The following is a 19,410-nucleotide window of genomic DNA, read 5'->3' on the forward strand; positions in this document are numbered from 1 at the left end:
GGTGATGGGCTAGATCTTGGTGTGCCACTTGGGTCAGTACTGTGTGCAACTATGCTTTTCCAATAGTCCTTAGAGTATCAAAGTACTATTTGGTGGGGTTTATTTTTCATCTTTATTTTAAGTATAACTGCTTCTCCTTCACTAGACTGGTGTGAGGCATTACACTAACCCTGGATCATTGGTTCTGATCACTTGATCAGCTATTAGGGTAATTTAATCTAGAAATTCCTGAACTCTGGGGCTGTGTTCTGGGAAGAATACAGCCTCTGGTTCCCATGGAAACAATTAACCTCAAATTGATAACTTGCTCTGTGTAGGTCTAAAACCACTAAATGTAACATCCATAATTCTATTGCTGATTGATTGAAATTCCTTTTGGAGATTAATGCCTCTCATTGTGAGTTGGAGTTAGCTGAACTGGCCCAGTGACCCTAGCAGTTAATGTAATGCATTTATGTAAACCACGTTTATAGTATTTGATCTAATTCAGATGGGTTTTTATTTCTTGAAAACAGTTCTTTTTCTTTTTGTTTACTAGCATGTGTATAAACACAAACCACATGTTCATAAATAAAGTTAACATTCTTTTAGCCTCGTGTGTTCCCTGGCATGTCTGTATTACATTGCTCAGTAGCATCTTACCATAAGCTAATGTAGATGTGTCAAAAAAGGAAAAATCCCAGAGTGGGAGGGAAGACTTAGGGTGAGTAAGAACTAACAGCAGGGAAGGAAAAGCAAAGCAGAGCCATTCCCTGGTGTGCTCTGACTGTCCCTGGTCTGGGAGGGTGGAAGCCTTGCATCCCTCTGTACAGGCCCTCTCTCACTGGAAAAGCCCTGCAGCCTCAGCAGCTTCTGGGGCTGGAGACACAAATAGTTTGTTCTTAAAGCTAACTCAGGTCTTGGTGTGGGGGGATTGTTTGCCTTTTTTTTTTTTTTTTTTTAGTAATACACATATTTTTGCATGTATTTCAGAACAGAAGCTGGGTCTTGATGTAGTTGGAGTAAATCTCATCAGTTACTGATGGAGAGTAAAGCTGCAAAGTTAAAGTCATTAAGATTTCTTTTTTTAAAGGATACACAAAAGTGTCTTCTTTTTAGTATTTCTTCATTGTCATACTCTTCTGCCAGCTGTCATTCCACCCTTGGCACAGCCAAAGCCAGGGCATGGGGCCTTTCTGCTTTAGGGTCAGTGTCTCAGTACCTTCCAGGCTCCTCGGAGGCTGCGGAAGGGCCGAGCTGTCCTTGTTGGTTTAGCACCATCAGGTGCAACTGGGAGCTTCCCTGGCTGAACTCGTAGTGTAGCCAGGCTGTGGGGTTTGGGGAAAGCCCTGTAATTTCAGTGTAGCACTCCAGCAGTGAGATCAGCTTTTTCCTCTTCTTTTCTGTCCCCTTGCCCACTTGGCTTCATGTTAGTTTCTGTTCAGTCTGCTGCATGACATGAGAGTTAAAACATTGGCTGTTGAGTTTAGGGTTTGGGGGTTACTTTCTCTGGGTTGTTTTTTGGGGGAGTTTTACAATAATTTTGCACTGTTGTCTTAGGTTTGCCTACAAGTTCATGGAGATCTTGTTTCTACTTGACTGTTTTGAGGGACTGCCGGGAAATACTTCAATACAAAATTTAAAAGGAAAAAAAAAATAGGCAAAACTATAGGATCATTGAAAAATGGCCATAGGCAAATGCACTGAAGAGTACATTAATTATCTGTTTGCTGCTTTTGATAACTGTTCAATATCACCTCTTTTAAGAAATTAGACTATTGCCTGCAGGTTGTATAATAGCAGCTTCCTAAAAAAATAGAGGAAAGAATTAATAGTTTATTAACTGTTGTGTTTTAGTTCCTGGTCAGTACTAGACCATTTAGCGCTAGAGGTTTCCTAATTTCTTGTTTGTTTCTGAAAAAACCCACAAAATTATAGCTGTGCCTGCCCTGACAGAACACTGGCCTGCTTTTTCACATGTAAAAGAGTGGCATATGGAGCATGAAGCTTCAAAATGCTTGTGCAGACCTCCTTTTGAACAGAACTAGGTACAAAGCATTCTGGAAAGAAGGAGAGGTGAATCTTGTGGTAAGACTTGCAGAGGAATGAAGGTCTTTTTGTCTAGATCTCTGTGTTCCTCTCCAAAGACATATTTTCAAGAGCTCTGTAGTCAGTAATACAGGAATGCTCTGTGTGCTTTCATGAAAACACAGAAGAGAAACAACTTCCTGGTGTGAGGAATCATCTTTTGCATGGAGATACTTTTTCCAGAGTCTGCTAAAACTGTTCTCTCGAATTCTCCACTACATTAGGTAGTAAAGAACAACACCTTTTTTAAGGAAAGGTTTTAATCTCTTTGCTGACCTGTTTCATGACTTCTTGGAGAGCTGTTCAGTTCAAATTGTGAATTTTTATTCTACATTTTTGAGCAATTTAGAGGTAATAAGCAGTGATTCAGGTGTCTTTCTGGTATTGTTGTGCTAGCTCAAGTCCTGCTCATGGCGGGATATAATTCAATGTACTGCAGAAGCAACTAGATCGAGTTAACCTCTTTACTTGTGGTAAAACTGCTCTTCAGCACTAGTTCTCTGGCTTTTAGCCTGAGGACTTCATTCCTGAGAGCTGTTCCATAGACAGCTGGGAGGAGAAGAACGGAGACAAAAGTTCCAGGCTTGTGCTCTGAATGCATGTTTTTATCATCAAGAGTATGCTTTGTACTTTCCTTTGTTCATTTAGCACTGGGCTGCTGTTAAAGATCAGGTTTGGTCTAATTGCAAGGAATAATCTAAATTCTCACACTTTCCAAACTGATTTGGTGGTAGGGCCTGTGGTCTTATACAAGAAATCTGTTTTCATAATTTTTATATAAAGTCTACTTCGTCATTATAAACACCTTTATGTAAATGATTTAAGCAGTTGTTTTTTTTCCAGACAAAGTGGCAGATTGTGGCTGCTGTTCTCGATTGGCTTTTATTTGGGTACTGACAGGAGGGGCAGGGTGTGTGTTTCAGGGCTGCTGAGCCTGGCCTTCATTCTGACAGGCAAATGTGGGTTCACAAAATCATCACTGTGTGCATTTAGAAATGATGAGACATTCACTGATTCATTTACAAACTACACTAATATTAAGTTACCTGGAGTGATACTTCTTCCTCAATTAAACTTAAATAGTTTTTAAAGTCCTTTTTAACTGAAAAATGACGGCTTCCTTACCCTTTTGAAAAAGTAGATCTCCAGTGGGGTTGGTTATTTTAATTTTTTCTCATAAGTATGTAGATACTCTTAAGCCATCATGGATTTGGACTTTGTTTTGAATAAATACAAATTACACTGGGTTGGGATTGCATCTGGTTGACACTCAGGGGGATATTGTGCAGACATTCAGACTATAGTAGTGGTTAACTATTGCTGTGTTCTGACTGTAGAACTTGAATATGTGTTTAATTTTTTGTGAACAGATTGATGACTCTTCTGCATCTATTTCTCTGGCCCAGCTTACTAAGGTATATATATATTCTTGTCAAATACTTTAAAAAGTGTTTGCTTCCTATTTTTAAATTGATACTGTGATCTATAGGTGGATAACTGTTGTAATTGGAAAACCCCCTTTAATTTTTATTAATTTAAAGTATTTATTTCAACTTTAAAATGTGTGTATATTTTGATACTATCCTGTAAAGAGTAGTTCCCAGTTTGGGAAGATAGAAGGGGAGTACCTTATCAGCCTCAGCATAATGTTGCAGTATTACTCATCCTCAAGACACAAAGAAGAAGCTCTTCAGAAGCTGTTTTACCGTTTTTCATACGTTTCATTAATTTTGCGTTGGAAACTAACCCAGTTTGTACAGAAGAATTTAATTGGCTGTAAGTTACGGACATTCCAGGGGGGTGTGACCAGCCACAAGAGAAGCGGTTCTGTACCATGGACAATTGCATGGCTATTTTGAATCCCTAGTCATAGTTACAGACCCATTCTCTGAATGCTGCACAATTCCATAAATTGTGGGATCTATACAGTGGACAACCCGATCTAATTTGTTTGAACGCAGACTGTGTAAATTGCGTAAATGTACCTCATTGTTTATAGGAATATACCAATGTGTATGTGTGGCATCTGAGCAGCTGTGACCTTCTGAAACTGTTGTAATGCCATGTTTTGCTCGGGAACTGCTTGCATTTTTGCTCACCAATGTGTAATTTGTCTGGGAAAGCACTAGTGACTGCACTGTGTGGACAGGCAAGTGCTCAATCACCAGTCCCTAAAGCTACAGGCAGTAGAGAAGGCAGGGCCTGAGGCAGAGCAGCTAGTTCTTTGTCCTCAAAATAAAGGCTGGAGTTTGTTCATTTCTAATAAAAAGAAATCTCTTCCCACTGGTAACTTTTTCCCTCTTCATAACAGAAATTAAACTGTGTACATTTGGCCAAAAAAATCCCAAAAACATTGTATATATAAATATCTCTAGTTTGGAAGGTAGCCACCAAAAGATTTGGTCCCCATTAGTGCTGTCCCTAAATGTGTCCTCGGGTCTGTAACCTCATGTGAAGTTTTACTCTAAAATGTGCAAAGCTGTCCGAGGGGTGGGGCTACACATTTAAGCTTTTGAGGAAATTTAAGTATTTCAGAAAAATGCAGGAAGATGACACCAAGCGGCTCAGCACTGTTACTCCCTCTAACCGCTCAGTGCAGCCCAGCTCAGCACGGAGGCAATGTGTTAACAGTTCTCTGGTGATTATTACTATGTATGAAATGCCATATTTGAATTTTGGTCTATTCCTACTAATGTTTTGTGGCTTTTGGATGTGTTTTGTAAACCGTTTGGGTTCAAACAAATTAGTCAAGTATTATCTGTAAAGCTTTCTGTAACTGTTAATGGAAATGATTTCATAGCTGGCGATCCGGATTCTGTTACTGTGGAGAAACACTGTGTATATGAAACAACCATTTAATAAAATGTTGAAACTAGTTGGTTGCTTTTGTGAATGAATGCATACAAAACCAAACCATGAGTGCTTGAGCTGAGTGATAGGTGCTTGAAGGCCCAAGTCATTTACAGTCACTCCCTTAGACCCTGCTTGTATCTGGACTAGTGTGTAATAAAAACATTTGAACAAATGTAACTTAAAAATCGTCTGGCTTCAGTAATTTGAAGATCTAGTTGTGCAGAAGGTTTATATTACAATTTGTGTGTTAAAAGGACATAGTCAACTGGAAAAAAACTGCAGGTTTTGTTCACTGTGGTTAAATCACTTCACAGGAAGAAGTTAGGAGGGGGGAACATGCAGTTTGGACTGCCTGCAGCTCCTGATGATCAAATTTCTGCTGAAAAGAATCTTTTGCCTTGCTGAGGGATTAAGCCTTTCGTCCTTTTAATACTTGTGTGTCTGAAGCTGAGTTTCAGCAAGCAAACCTAACTGCCCCACCTCGGCAGTTCTGTGTCCTTTTAATACTGCAAAATGTAAATAATGCTGCTTGTATCCATCTTAATTCCTTTTCCAGTGGAGAGCTTCTCCTGCATATAGTCTGGAGCTTAAAAATCCTGGATCCAGTGTAAAAATACTGGATATTGTGGTTTATCTACACATAGTTTCAGTCCTCTGAAGGAAATTGGATTGGTTACACAAGTCTTGCTGTAAGGTACAAACAGAGCCTAAGGTTTGAGTGCCCAAGAGTGCTCTTTTCTAGTAGGTTCTCAGGCACATAAACATCATGTCATGGCATAAGGACTCCCCAGACCATCTTCAGTACAAATCTGTTTGGTATAAGCAGCTGCTCTCATGCAAGCTCAGCTAGTGTAGTGCTGCTCTTTACAGGATTGGATGAGTGGTGTTGTCTTGGGCTGTGTGGGCTTAAATGTGTTTCTAATGTGTGTGTCAAATAATTACCTGTTGCACAGACTGCCAATCTGGCTGAAGCCAATGCTTCCGAGGAGGATAAAATAAAAGCTATGATGACACAGTCTGGCCATGAATATGATCCAGTCAAGTAAGTGTTGCTAATGTGAAACTTGTTCTTTGAAATTGATGTGAAAATTGTCCAGATGGTTTGTTTTAAACAAGAGAGACACATTAATCTCTTTTCCTTTTTTTCCCCAAAAACTTGTAGTTACATGAAGAAACCTGTGGGGCCACCTCCACCCTCGTACACCTGTTTTCGCTGTGGCAAACCTGGGCACTACATAAAGAACTGTCCAACTAATGGGGTAAGATTTGGGGGACTTGGAGGGGTGCTCGGTTTTTAATTTTTACCTGGATAGTTACATAACAAACATGTGAATACTCACAGTAAGAACTGTATCTTTTGGTGTGAAATACAGAGGTCACATGGCAGTGTTGCAAAAACCTTTGGATTCAAGAAAAAACTGGAATTATAAATGTAAAATTTTATTTTTGCTAGGTCAGAGGAACTAAATACTCCCGTAGATCTTTCTATGTGAAGCATTGTGTATAGCTTGATATATCTCAAAATAAGTTTCTCCAAGTCCTGAATCCAGCTCCCTCTGAGCTGCTCTTTGGAGGAGGAGCAGGTTTGGGGGATTTCACCCTTAAGGAACCTGTAGTTAAGCCAAAGAATGTCAGTGAGTTCAAAAGATTGCTCCAGCCTCTGGAACACCCTGGCTGTATTTGTTTAGGGAAAAGAGTATTTTAGTCCAACATGCTAGGTAAGAGGAGGGGGTTAAAAGCTTTTGTGCTTAAAATAGTCACTGAAATCTCATTTTCAGTGTGGGCCTTGAGATATGTGTGTGTTTCTTAACAGGACAAAAATTTCGAGTCTGTTCCCAGAATTAAAAAAAGCACAGGAATTCCAAGAAGTTTTATGATGGAGGTGAAGGACCCCAACACAAAGGGTGCCATGCTGACCAACACTGGGAAATACGCAATTCCAACCATAGATGCGTAAGTATGGGATTGGTTGGACTGATCCAAAAATGGAATGAGAGAAAGCAGGCAGAAATGTGCGAGTGGCGGTGCAGCCACATCGGCCAACATCTGGAATTGTGGGGAGGAAGCGTTGGCACCGTATCTCAACTTTAAAATCCATGCTGCTGCCTGACATTAAAATAAGGGGTCATGCTGCTCACACCCCTGGGAGCTGGTTAAATGTGAGGTGTGCTGAGACTATTTCTGCAGAACGTTTCAGCAGGGTTTGTAATTGGGATTGTTCTCTCTGGGAGCTCATTTTGCTTCTAGTTTGTCTTTCAAAGGTTTCATGTAAAGTGTAATAAAGCAGCTGTTGGACTGTGATTCCCTCCCTCAGATGTGAAGCAGGCTCAAGTTTTCCTGTTGCTATAAACTAGGAAAACACTTGTGTGTGCTGAGCACAGTGGCTGTTCTAAAATACACTTGGTAACCCTTCTGATTTTCTCTCCTGGATGTCTTTTTTTGGAAGCTGTAACACAGACTTCTTTCAGTTAGAAAATGTAATTACTGAGAGACCAGCTTTATCCTGATCCTCCAATTTACATTTAGCCTCTGGCAAAGGAGAGCTGGGATTCATTTCACCTGATACGAGCTGTCATACATTTTTCTAGTCTGAACTGATTTCTTAGTTGATCCGATGAACAGGATAGTTCAGCAGGAGAATTCCTTCCTCCCTCGTCTTGTGTTAGGGCTATAGAAAAGTAGTTCAAATTGAACAGCTGTGTTTAGGAAGGCTGATGGAGAGGGAGAAGAATTCCACATATTATCTATCTTTGATAAAATTCGAAGCTTGGAAGAGTTTTCCCTTTAACTTTTTTCTTTTGCTTTCCCCACCCTACTTCCAGGGAAGCTTATGCTATAGGAAAGAAGGAGAAGCCTCCCTTTCTACCCGAGGAGCCGTCCTCCTCCTCAGAAGAAGATGATCCTATTCCAGATGAGCTGTTGTGTCTCATTTGTAAGGATATAATGACGGATGCGGTTGTTATTCCCTGCTGTGGAAACAGTTACTGTGATGAATGTAAGTGTTACTGCCAGGTTTGTTAGTTCCAAACATATTTGATCTTCTGAGAGCAGAAATAGGAGATAAGGAAATTGCTGTGTTAGTTCTATTGAATACTCCAGCGTGTCCTGAACAGGGAAAGACTCTTTGTAGATGGTGAAAAAAAGGCAGAAAGCTTTTTTCACTCCTTAAGTATTTAGTTAAATCCTCTTTACCTGCAGAAGGAAGAGGATGAGGCGAGTGCATATTAGTGCAGGTGGTTGCAGTATTAGATATTGAATGCATTTATTTTGTCCACAGCCCTTTCCCTCACACAGAATTCTGTCTGCAACTTTGGGCACTTACTGCGGTCTACAAAGAACCGAGATTGAGGCATTTCATCCACATTCTTCCCTAGAGCTGGTTAAAACCTTCAGAACTCAAACCTCCTCATGGTTTTTTGAAATGTGTTTTATTCATTAACATGGAATGACTTCTTGCTGTACTAGAGTGGAAAAAAGACCAGCTGAGATGTCACATGCCAGTCTGCTCTGCATCTTTGCGTATTACCACAGTGAAATATTGACCCTCTGCTGTGTGCTAGAAACTTTTGTAGTATTTCAGAATGGTTTGGGTTGGAAGGAACCTTAAACCTCGTCTCATTCCAACCTCCCTGCCATGGTCAGGGAGGCCTTCCACTAGACCAGGTTGCTCCAAGCTCCGTTCAACCTGGCCTTGAACACTTCCAGGGATGCCACAGCTTCTCTGGGCAACCTGTTCCTGTGCCAATTTTTTGCACTACAGAGCATTTACAGCTTCATGCTTTCCATTCAAGACCATATTCCCCCTTTAATCATATGTTTGTTTTTGTAATTAATGAGAACCAAAAAAGTTTGCTCAGTTTGGCTAAAAACTACTTTGATATTCTAATTATTCCCAGGTATTAGAACAGCACTGCTGGAGTCTGAGGAACACACATGCCCTACCTGCCATCAGACAGATGTTTCTCCCGATGCTTTAATCGCCAACAAGTTTCTACGCCAGGTAATGTGACTTTAGCCTGAACTCTTTGTTAGAAAAATCTATTTGTAAAGAGCTGAAAGGGACAAAAATATTAGTTTAGATCTCCTTAAGCAAGGCTGAACTAAACAAGGCTAAGTTTACTTTTCAAATACATTATCTGTTTTTACAGAAGCCTCTGGCTCATTAGAGACCATGTGGCAAGTTCAGGACACACTTCTGTTTAATGGGATGTCCTCACTTTCAAATTGGGTGTTAACAGCAAAGTACTTTTAATCCCGAGACTCTGAGGTACCAGTCATTGATACCAGAGTTTGACAGGGTGTGTTCATAGCTGTGTTGGTTGGGTTTAGAATTAATAGCACTTACAGGAACACAGTGATTTACCTCTAAGGTTGCTTTTGTTCATATTTCTACTGAAGTTTATTATCACCTTTTCAAGCATGTTTCCCTATCTCTAGGCTGTCAACAACTTCAAAAATGAAACTGGCTACACAAAAAGGCTCCGTAAGATTCAGCAGCAGCAGCAGCAACAGCAGCAGCAGCAGCTGCCACCTCCACCACCACCGCCACCGCCCCCCCTGATGCGGCAAACGATAACGCGCAACCTGCAGCCACTGATGCGGCCGGCCATGGCCAGGCAGCAGGACCCGCTCATGATCCCACTGGCCTCCCTGGCTTCCCGCTCCGCCCTCTCATCCTTGGGCCCTGGGCCATCCATGGCAGCTGGGCTGCCAGTGAATCCGTCTTCTGTGGTTGTCTCTGATCTCCCTCCAGCAGTGTCCCTTTCTCTCCGTGGGGAAAAGCCAGATGGACCTTTTCGGTAAGGAAATGTGGAGATCAACAGGAATATAAAAGAAATCAAAATGCTTAGGTTAGATTTTTCTTGAGCTTCCCATCTAGTACCTTACGTATCATTAGTGACAGCTGCAGGTCGTTGTGGAAGTTGTGATTTTGTTTTTACTTGGAATGAGGACACTTCGGTAAGTAGAACCTGTACCTCATGCAAGAATTTTCTTGGCAGTATTTCTGTTTGGTTCTGTTACCAGTCATTCAGCGAAGGTTTGCCCTGAAGGAGGGACTGTTTCTGATTTGAAGTGGCCAGTCATTCCTAGAGTAGCCATTGAGTTCCATCAGACCTCAGTGTCTCATTAATTTCTCTTTAGTACTGAAGAAATAATATTTCCATGCAAAAATCTGTACCAGTGTTAAGGGTTATATCCTTTAATCCTGCTGCCTTGGATGCATGGAGCCACTGTGTCCAGAGGGCTGCCAAGCTCAGCTGTGCCATCAGTACAAGGATCACAATTCAGAGGAGCCTCTAAGGCAGTCTCTGAACCAGCACAGAAACATTTTCTAATGGAATTTCAGTTCTTGTATCTTCCAAATATTTTTCCAGAGAGCTTGCTCTCTGTGTGGCAATATCCAAACAGACTCCTCAGCAGTGCTTCCTCTGGAGCCTGCCAACTTCACAGGTGTAAATCTGGTGATTATTTTAAAATATTTTTTTCATTAAGTGAAATCAGCCTTTCCTTGGACTTTATATTTCAAAATATGTATTATATTTCACTTCAAAGCAGAGTTTCAATAATAAAAAATGTGTTGTTTTTGTAGCGATGCTGATGCTGTTTTGCCTCCTGCTCTGATGACTGCTGCTGAGCTTTCCAAATCTTCCCCTTTATCAATCAGCAGTTTGTTGGAAGAGAAGGTAAATTTTATTTCAACTCATACAATGGTTCTTATGTTCTAGTAGAGCTTGTTTTGTGACTGTTGCATTTATTCCCAAGGGCTATCAGGTTCCTGTACTGAGACAACCAGCGATACCAAGTCTTCTGGGCCCTCAAGGACAATCAATACCCACAACTGGTAAGAAACTACAATTTTAGAATTTCTTCTAAAAAATTGTCTTCAGATAAACTTACTGGGATTTTTTTTTTTCCTGTCCCTGCTGCAACAGGTCATCCAATGAGAGCTGGTGCACTTCGCCGGCCAGGCTGGGAACTGTAAGTATTCAACAGAAATTCAATGTATTACTAGTTGTAACTGGTTAAATTAATCTGTAACACATCACTTAGACAACAGCTGATTTATAATGAAATAATAGTTGTGGAGAATACAAGTGGTAATTAATTTTCAAATGGCTTAATTTAAATTAGCTTTAACAAAGGGGACCTGTGCTTACAGTGAGATTATTGAAAAATAAAACTCCAGTACATAATTGAAAAGAAGATTCTGAATAATGAACACTTTTTGAGGAAACCAAAATTACATGTAAAAATCAAATGTAATTAAAAGATTGGATGGAAAAGCACCCTTTTGATTACTGACTGAATAGGGCTGAAGAAATTGATTTCCCAGTAGAAATCAGCCTCCAACATTCTTTCTTTAACAACTTAGTTGATACTGATTGAGAAAATTATTGAAAAATTAGAGGCTGTTATTTTTATGATAGTTTTATATTTCTGCAGTTTAGTCATCTCAAAATGCCAACCTGCTTTTTCTCATTGGAGAGAGGAGCCTGTTTATCTGTTATTGCAGTGTCAAATCAGTCCTCATTTGTTAGAGATTTGTTACAGCCAGGTTGTAAGGGTCACTGTTTTTATAAAGTCAGAAAGATAAATCAAAACAAAATCCAGGATCCATCCCCCAGATTATCTAAAATCTCAAATCCACTAAACAAGAAAAAAAGCAGTTCAGAGACAAGAACAGGCCAAATACACAGGAGCTCAGGAAGCAAATGTGGGAGAGCTTAGGAGAGGTCTGAGAGGTGAGTTAATTCCTGTGCAGTGCTTGGAAGCTCGGGACTGTGGAGATCAAAGTGTACCCAGGAGGGGCAGAGGAGCAGTGGGTGCTTGGCTCGTGGGAGATGGGGGTCTCATGGCAGCGTCGCCCACAGTCCCAAAGCTGAGTGTAAGGAGAGAATGCTGAGGGAGCTGCTGGGGCGAGGATGTGCAAGGCAAGTACGAGGCGTCCAGGACTGAGTGTAGTCTCAAGTGACCAGAAAGCCGGAGACCAGTGAGAACCAGGAGTGCTCCCACCGTGCTGCTGCTTCGCTTTCCTCTGTACGCTCAGGGCAGGCTGTGACAAACAGTGACACGTGTTTTTGGGTTTCTTTAAAGTTCAAATCGAGGACGCCCGCACAGTGACCGTGCCCAAAGGACTCAGGCCCCATCACTGCCAGCATCAGCACCAGTCTTTGTGCCTGTGCCTCCACCTCCCTTGTATCCTCCACCACCCCATGCACTTCCTCTTCCTCCGGGGGTACCACCACCACAGTTTCCTCCTCAGTTTCCACCTGGGCAGCCTCCATCCGCTGGGTACACTGTCCCCCCTCCCGGATATCCCCCAGCTCCTGCAAACATGTCATCAGCTTGGGTCCCAACAGCAGTGCCAGCGGCTCATTCAAACACCATCCCAACGACACAAGCACCTCCTCTCTCTAGGGAGGAGTTTTACAGAGAGCAACGGAGGCTTAAAGAGGAGTAAGTATTTGGCTCGCTAACGTTGCCTTGTTTTCATGTCTGTATCGGGGGAGTGTATTGGACTGCGGTTACGCTAAAGTGCGTCTGACCTAAGCAAAAGGGACATAGTGTTTCTTCCAGTATACTTTTTCATTGCAGATGGTAAATATGCAAAGCTAAACCAAGACAAATGTAATTCTAAAACTTTTCCTAAAACCTGTAGGAACTGTTTTTGCTTAAATAGGATGTTCACCTTTTGCATTGCATGCAGTAAACATTTTCTCATATTGGCCATGTTTTGTTTCTTGATGTCTTTTGTAATAAAGGTCAAACTATAATTGTAATAAAGGTCAAACTTATTTTAACAGGGAAAAGAAAAAGTCCAAACTTGATGAGTTTACAAATGATTTTGCTAAGGAATTGATGGAATATAAAAAGATTCAAAAGGAGCGTAGGCGTTCGTTTTCCAGGTAACTGCTTTACATGTCCGTAATGGAGAAGCAGATTGTCTAGAGGAATCAGGAGGAGTTCCACTCCACCTCCCTGTCGTTAGATGGATTGGATGATTGAGGGATGAGCAGTGGCAGGAGTGTCATATGCAGGTTATTGACTCCAGTGTGGCAGAGATTGCAGGTGACTGAATTAGCATTGGGCAGCAGGCACTAAGGAGTGTTAAGGGTCTGTTTTGCTAAGGTGTATCTGCAGTGGTGTCCTTCACTGCATGACAGCCCTGAGGAGGCCAGGAACAGAATAGCTGTAAGGGCTGGATTTTCAGTGTCTCGCTATTCTGATTGTAACCAAGCACTCCAAGCAGTTTGGAGGAGATAGGTGAGAGAAATTGTCCTTATTTCTGATTTTTTCCATCTCATGTGGATACATGAGATGTTTGAACCTGGACTGCAGACTGGGGGCTTTCACTTGTTTGTTGACATTGTTAAACTTTTCTTGGGAATTAAAAGCTCAGACTTACTTGTAAGGAAATCTGAAATTGGTGAGGGACTTGGAGAGGAGGAATGATGCTAATGAACTTATGAATCATGTGAAATGATTCATTAAAAAGTAGTAGAAGAAAAACATGAGGGTAGCTGCTGTTTTCTGTCCCCAGAAATCCCTTGGGCAGGAGTAGTTGTTAGCATTGCTGTCAGGAGATTTCCCAGTCATGGCACTGGGGCATGTGACTAGAGACTGAGGTTAGAAGCTTTTAGATGGGATTTTTCCTGGAATGCCATCACTTGCCTTGGCTAGAGCTGGAGGGATGTGCAGGATGTTGGGACACCTGCCTGGCAGTGTGGATTCCACAGGCCTGTCTGTAAGTCCTTTGCAGTATTAGGATTGTGCATACTATCCAAATTCCCAGAAAAGGGTGAAGATAACTAGACCGAGCTGGCGTTTTAACATTGGGCTTTGCTGTCTTCAGGCCAAGTGGTGTTTTCTCAATGTCTGATTCTGCACTGTAGCCACTCAGATTTGCTCTTTTTGCATCTTACTGCAACAAAAATGATTTGCACTGCATGTGGTTGCCAAGTAGTGACAAATGTGCGTGTTCCCGTACCAGTAGAGGCCAGTGTAACCACCTGAAATCTGTCTGTAGCTCTGGTAGCTCATGTGATAGAGTGAGTGGAAGTGGACTGACCCTTCTGTGTGTTCTGACACTAACAAAGCAGCAGCTGTTCTGTCTTGTGAGCAGAAACTTTTACGTGTTATCAAGTTCTTCAATTTGCAGTAGCTTTATGTCAGCAGCTGAAAGAAGCTTTGACATAAGCATGTGGAGAGGAAAGAAAAAGTAAATGTGGGAGGAAAAGATTTGAGGAGAATGACTGTTAGGAATTAACTTCATTTATTTTTTTTGTGTTGTGTTTTTTTAAGGTCCAAGTCACCCTATAGTGCTTCATCTTACTCTAGAAGCTCATACACCTACTCCAAGTCACGCTCAGGTTCGTCGCGCTCCCGCTCCTACTCGCGCTCCTTTAGCCGCTCCCATTCCCGCTCCTACTCGCGGTCGCCGCCGTATCAGAGACGAGGCAAAGGGAAGAGTCGGAACTACCGCTCCCGGTCACGGTCCCACGGTTATCACCGCTCCCGCTCCCGCTCGCCCCCGTACAGGCGCTACCACTCCCGCTCCAGGTCTCCGGTGTTCAGAGGCCAGTCCCCCACCAAACGGACTGTCCCGCAGGGCGAGGCTGAGCGCGAGTACTTCAACCGCTACAGAGAGGTCCCCCCGTATGACATGAAGGCTTACTATGGCCGCTCGGTGGACTTCAGAGACCCCTTTGAGAAGGAGAGATACAGAGAGTGGGAGAGGAACTACAGAGAGTGGTACGAGAAGTTTTACAAGGGCTATGCTGTGGGCGCTCAGCCCCGGCCTCCGGTGAACAGAGAGAACTTCTCTCCAGAAAGGTTTGGCCCACCTGGGACCAGACGAGAGAATTCACCGTATGCTCGGGGACGGAGGGAGGAGTATCCCGCTGGGCAGAGCCACAGGAATCGTAATATAGCTGGAAACTATCCTGAAAAGCCTGGGAGAGAGAGCCATGGCATCAAAGATCCTACAAAATCAAAAGAGAAGGAGGTGGAAAATCCACTGGGAGATGGCAAAGGCAATAAACATAAAAAACACCGGAAGAGAAGAAAAGGGGATGAGAATGAAGGATTTCCCAATGTTGAGCTGTTAGAAGGGGCAAGAAAACCAAGAGAGCCAGTTCCAACAGAAGATGCTAAAGCAGACTCTCTATTCATGCTGCCAAGCAGGGATGATGCCACCCCTGTAAGGGATGAGCCCATGGAAGCAGATTCCATTGCTTTTAAACCAGTGTCTGAAAAGGAGAAAAAGGAGAAGGATAAGCCAAAAGCGAAGATTGAGAAGACAAAGCGGAAAGTTGAAGTGGCGGCTGCTCCGAAGAAAGACAATGTAGCAAAACCAGCTAAAGCTTCCCAGGAAAAGGTAGACCCCGATCGCGAAAAATCTCCTCGAACGGAACCTCCTGTGAAAAAAGTCAAGGAAGAGCTGCCAAAGACAGACAGTGTTAAAACCTCTTCCTCTCAGAAGGATGAGAAGGCTGTTGGTACCCCACGGAAGGCTCATCCCAAAGTGGCAAAGGATCACCCAGAAACCAGACCAGCCAAGGAGGAGAAGGCAAAGAAAGAGCATCCTAAAGAAGCCAAGGTAGAGAAGCCCTCCAGCAAGGAGGATAAGTCAAAAAAACCTGCTGAGAAAAGCAAACTTTCTGATGCCAAACCTGAGAAAAGGAAAAGAAAAGCAGAGGAAAAGGTTGATAAAGAACATGAAGCGGCTTCCACAAAGGCCTCTAAACCCGAAACTGCAGAATTGAAAACATCGCCCAAGGGGAAGGCTGAGCCCGAGGGGGAAAAAGGAGAGTGGACACCAGAAAAGGATAAAGCTGCTTTTCTTAACAACCCGTCCAAAAAGATTAAACTTAACCGAGAAACTGGAAAAAAGATTGTGAGCGGAGAAAATGTGCCACCTGGAAAAGAAGCTGTGGAGAAACCTGAGCCCAGCAGCAGCAAAGTTAAAGCGGAAAAGGCAAAGGGAAAAGCAAGAAGGAAAGTGACGGCAGCTGATGGCGCTAGCTCGACTCTTGTGGATTACACCAGGTACCTCAGCAGTTCTTTTCCTTTTCTTTCTTTCCTCCTCTGTGCCTCCAGTTCTTTATGGTGCCTAATGAAAGGAACAGCTGAATTTGTGCTAAATGAGGGAATAATCCATAATCTTCCTTGTGAAACTGTACTTGGGTCAAACTCTGATGTTGTTAAGGAAAACAAGCAGTTTGTACTACACAGGAAACTGGTAGGGTTAGTTCATTGGTGATGCAAACTCAAAACATTTAAGACATTTGTTGGAGACTTAAGATAGTGTCTTGGTAGTCTAAAAAGCTTTTAAAATGTCCATTTTTCCAAGGAAGAACACTGGGACATGGGGATAAAACTTTGGCTGTCTGTACCTCTCCATAATTGCTTGCTTTCATGTTGAAAGAAGAATGGATATCTAATTTATCTGCCATTGGGAGAAATAGGACATGGAGGAATTACCAGATCAGACAGTCCCTAATCTGATAATCTTGTGTCTTTGTTAATTAAATATATAGTAGCAAGATACTAAATTAATTGATGGCTCATAATCTCAGCCTGTGGATTCAGCCCTTCTCTTGTCTGTTCCCGTAATTGAACATCCTTAGGAAAAATGCTGAGAATTTAGAATTGAAACACAAGCCAGTTTATAAAATGTTCTCAAAGCTGGCTGTGTGTGCATCCCGTTACTAATGTCTGTGTTTTTCCTCCCAGCACAAGTTCCACTGGGGGAAGCCCTGTAAGGAAGCCTGAGGAGAAGCCAGACACCAAACGAACTGTCATTAAGACCCTGGAGGAGTATAACAATGACATAACAGCCCCTGCTGAGGATGTCATTATCATGATCCAGGTCCCTCAATCCAAGTGGGATAAAGATGACTTTGAGTCTGAAGAGGAAGACATCAAATCCACCACCCAGGTGCCCCCAAGTGTAGGAAAACCTGCCAGTGTTATCAAACCTGTGAGTGCAAAGGCACCAAACCCTCTCAAACACACTGAAAAGGAGACAGAGCCTCTGGAGAAAACACAGAAAGCTGCAAAAGAGGTGAGTTACGAAAGCACCCAACATGATGCCAAGAGTTCAAAAAGTTCCGTGTCAAGTGAAAAAGGCAAAACCAAAGACCGGGATCATTCTTTGTCAGACAAGGACAGTTCTGAGAAGAGGAAGAGCAGTGTTCAGCCAGAAAAAGAGCACTCAGAACGTGCAGCTGAGCAAGGAAATGGAAAAACTATATCTCAATCTTCCAAAGATGGCAGATCTTCAGAGAAACACGATAGTGGCCGTGGCTCCACTGCGAAGGACTTCACTCCCAACCGAGACAAGAAGTCTGACCATGATGGCAGCAGGGAGCATTCGAGTTCCAAGCGCAGGGATGAGAAGAGTGAATCAGCACGGAGGAAAGACTCCCCATCCCGGATCAGAGACTCCACAGCAGTGCAGAAGAGCAAACCGAGAGAGGAGCGTGTGGAGCCGCCCAAAAAGGGCCCCGTGGAGGCCAAGCGGAGCAGCTACAGCCCCCCGCGGGAGCGCAAGCCCACGGAGCACAAGGCTGTGCATGACTCCAAGCGCCCCGCCGAGGAACACAAACCTCCGGATAAAAACCCGGGGAAAGAGAAGGAGAAAGAGAAAGAGAAGCATGTACCAGAAGTCAAGAGCAATAAGGAGAAAGAGCCAGGTGGGAATAAACCACCTGTGAAACAGGACTCGCCAGAAGTTAAAGTGGAAAAGGAGAACGTGGCGGGTCAGAGCGATAAAGGTGCGGCGAAGCCAAAGCCGCCAGTGAGCAGCGCCGCACGCCTCTCGTCTGACCTCACCCGCGAGACCGACGAGGCCGCCTTTGTGCCAGACTACAACGAGAGCGACAGCGAGAGCAATGTGTCTGCAAAGGAAGAGGAGGCCGCAGGGAAAACGCCCAAGGAAGCGAAGGAAAAGGCTGTGGATAAGGTGAAAGAGGAGGCAGCAGTCCCGGCTCCCACCGAGCAGACGGAGGTGGGCAGGAGCCAGAGCCAGAGCAGCCCCAGCGTCAGCCGCAGCCGCAGCCACAGCCCCTCCGAGAGCCAGACACGGAGCCACAGCAGCAGTGCCAGCTCAGGGGAGAGTCAGGACAGCAAGAAAAAGAAGAAAAAGAAAGAGAAGAAGAAGCACAAGAAGCACAAGAAACACAAGAAGCATAAGAAACATGTGGGAAATGAAACAGAATTGGAAAAGAGCCAAAAACACAAACACAAGAAGAAAAAATCGAAGAAGAGCAAAGATAAAGAGAAAGATGACCAAAAAGTGAAATCTGTCACAACATAAACCGACAGATAATGAAAAAATGACTTAATTACTAAGTCATCTGTAAGAATTTTGTTAAAATGTAAACGACTTCAAGCGTTGTAAATAATGACATGAAAGACCCTGTGCTGCACTTAAAATATTGCTGCTTGATTATTTGATTTTTACATCAGAGCTTTATAAAAGTGAACATTTTGTACAGAATTGTGAGTTGTGACCATGTAACATGAAAGGTTTTGCTGGGGCATCTTCTTTTTAACCACCATTAATTAGTTTGGGTGGAGTTTACTGTACTGTGAAGATTTTCACATTTGGGTTTTTTTTAATTGCCTGGCAGAAGCAGCTGGTACCAGTTACCAAACACCGGCGGATGAAATGCAGAATACATTACATCCCTGTTATGTCACTTTTTGATTACAATAAAAAAGTTTTCAGTAAATGACCAAATGTGAGATTTCCAGTGGGAGTTGCACGTAAGCAGGGAGCATCCCGACCCTTCCCATTCCTGGCAGTGTCCAAGGCCAGGTTGGATGGGGCTTGGAGCAGCCTGGTCTAGTGGAAGGTGTCCCTGCTCAAGGCAGAGGGGTGGTATTGGGTGGGCTTTCAAGTTCTTCCAGCCCAAACTGTTCCAGGATTCTAACAGTAGTGCCAGAGAAAAAGCTTGCTGGGAACTATTGTGTGGGAAAAATAACTTTAAAAGGGGTTTAATTTTTAAAGAACTGGCAGGACCTGCCCTGGTGGAGGGTGAGGTGCTGGCGGTGGTGTGCTGCTCCATGTGCCAAGGAGCTAGGAGTCTGTAGGGTAGAATGTGGGATGTGGCCCCAAAGCTGCAGCCCCTCTTAGAACTGGCACTGACTGCTTAAAGTTACACGCGAAGCTATCACGTGGCTGCTTTGTTCCGGTTTGTTTGGAAAGTTATTGTCCCTTGGGCTTGGAACTGTGTGGTCGTTAAGGTCCCTTCCAGCTGAAACCAGTCGGGAATTTGCCTGCACACGTTTCCCCACAGGGGTTATACTCCCTGTAATTTGCGTTTTCTCTTCCAATGCTGCTCACCGGGTGTTGATGTGTTAAAGAGAACTTTTTGGTTGATGTTGGATATGGGGGTGACACCTGATGGCCCTGATATGTGGGGCTCTGAAGGGGCAGGACAGGGAAGCCTGGAAAGGCAGGATCCTGCTCTGAGCAGTGAC

The 19,410-nt window shown here is 43.3% G+C and overlaps 1 protein-coding gene across 4 annotated transcripts in view; it reads left to right on the top strand.

The window, feature by feature from the left end:
• The window catches only part of RBBP6 (RB binding protein 6, ubiquitin ligase), a 28,540-nt gene extending 9,873 nt beyond the window's left edge, over nt 1–18,667 (top strand). For 2 of the 4 annotated variants that reach the window (XM_010392264.2, XM_010392265.2), the window contains 14 exons: nt 3,438–3,482; nt 5,874–5,962; nt 6,083–6,179; nt 6,734–6,873; nt 7,743–7,915; nt 8,817–8,920; nt 9,358–9,719; nt 10,511–10,604; nt 10,684–10,762; nt 10,854–10,899; nt 12,016–12,378; nt 12,726–12,827; nt 14,224–15,969; nt 16,657–18,667. In XM_010392264.2, the coding sequence (XP_010390566.2) occupies nt 3,438–3,482; nt 5,874–5,962; nt 6,083–6,179; nt 6,734–6,873; nt 7,743–7,915; nt 8,817–8,920; nt 9,358–9,719; nt 10,511–10,604; nt 10,684–10,762; nt 10,854–10,899; nt 12,016–12,378; nt 12,726–12,827; nt 14,224–15,969; nt 16,657–18,241 (5,025 nt within the window). In that variant the 3' untranslated portion in view covers nt 18,242–18,667. The remainder of the gene's footprint in view (nt 1–3,437; nt 3,483–5,873; nt 5,963–6,082; nt 6,180–6,733; nt 6,874–7,742; nt 7,916–8,816; nt 8,921–9,357; nt 9,720–10,510; nt 10,605–10,683; nt 10,763–10,853; nt 10,900–12,015; nt 12,379–12,725; nt 12,828–14,223; nt 15,970–16,656) is intronic. The other 2 variants (XM_010392266.2, XM_010392267.2) reach the window with 1 other exon arrangement.
• The last annotated feature ends 743 nt before the right edge of the window (nt 18,668–19,410 follow it).

Source organism: Corvus cornix, chromosome 14 (assembly GCF_000738735.6).
Source record: "Corvus cornix cornix isolate S_Up_H32 chromosome 14, ASM73873v5, whole genome shotgun sequence".
Lineage (NCBI taxonomy): Eukaryota > Metazoa > Chordata > Aves > Passeriformes > Corvidae > Corvus > Corvus cornix.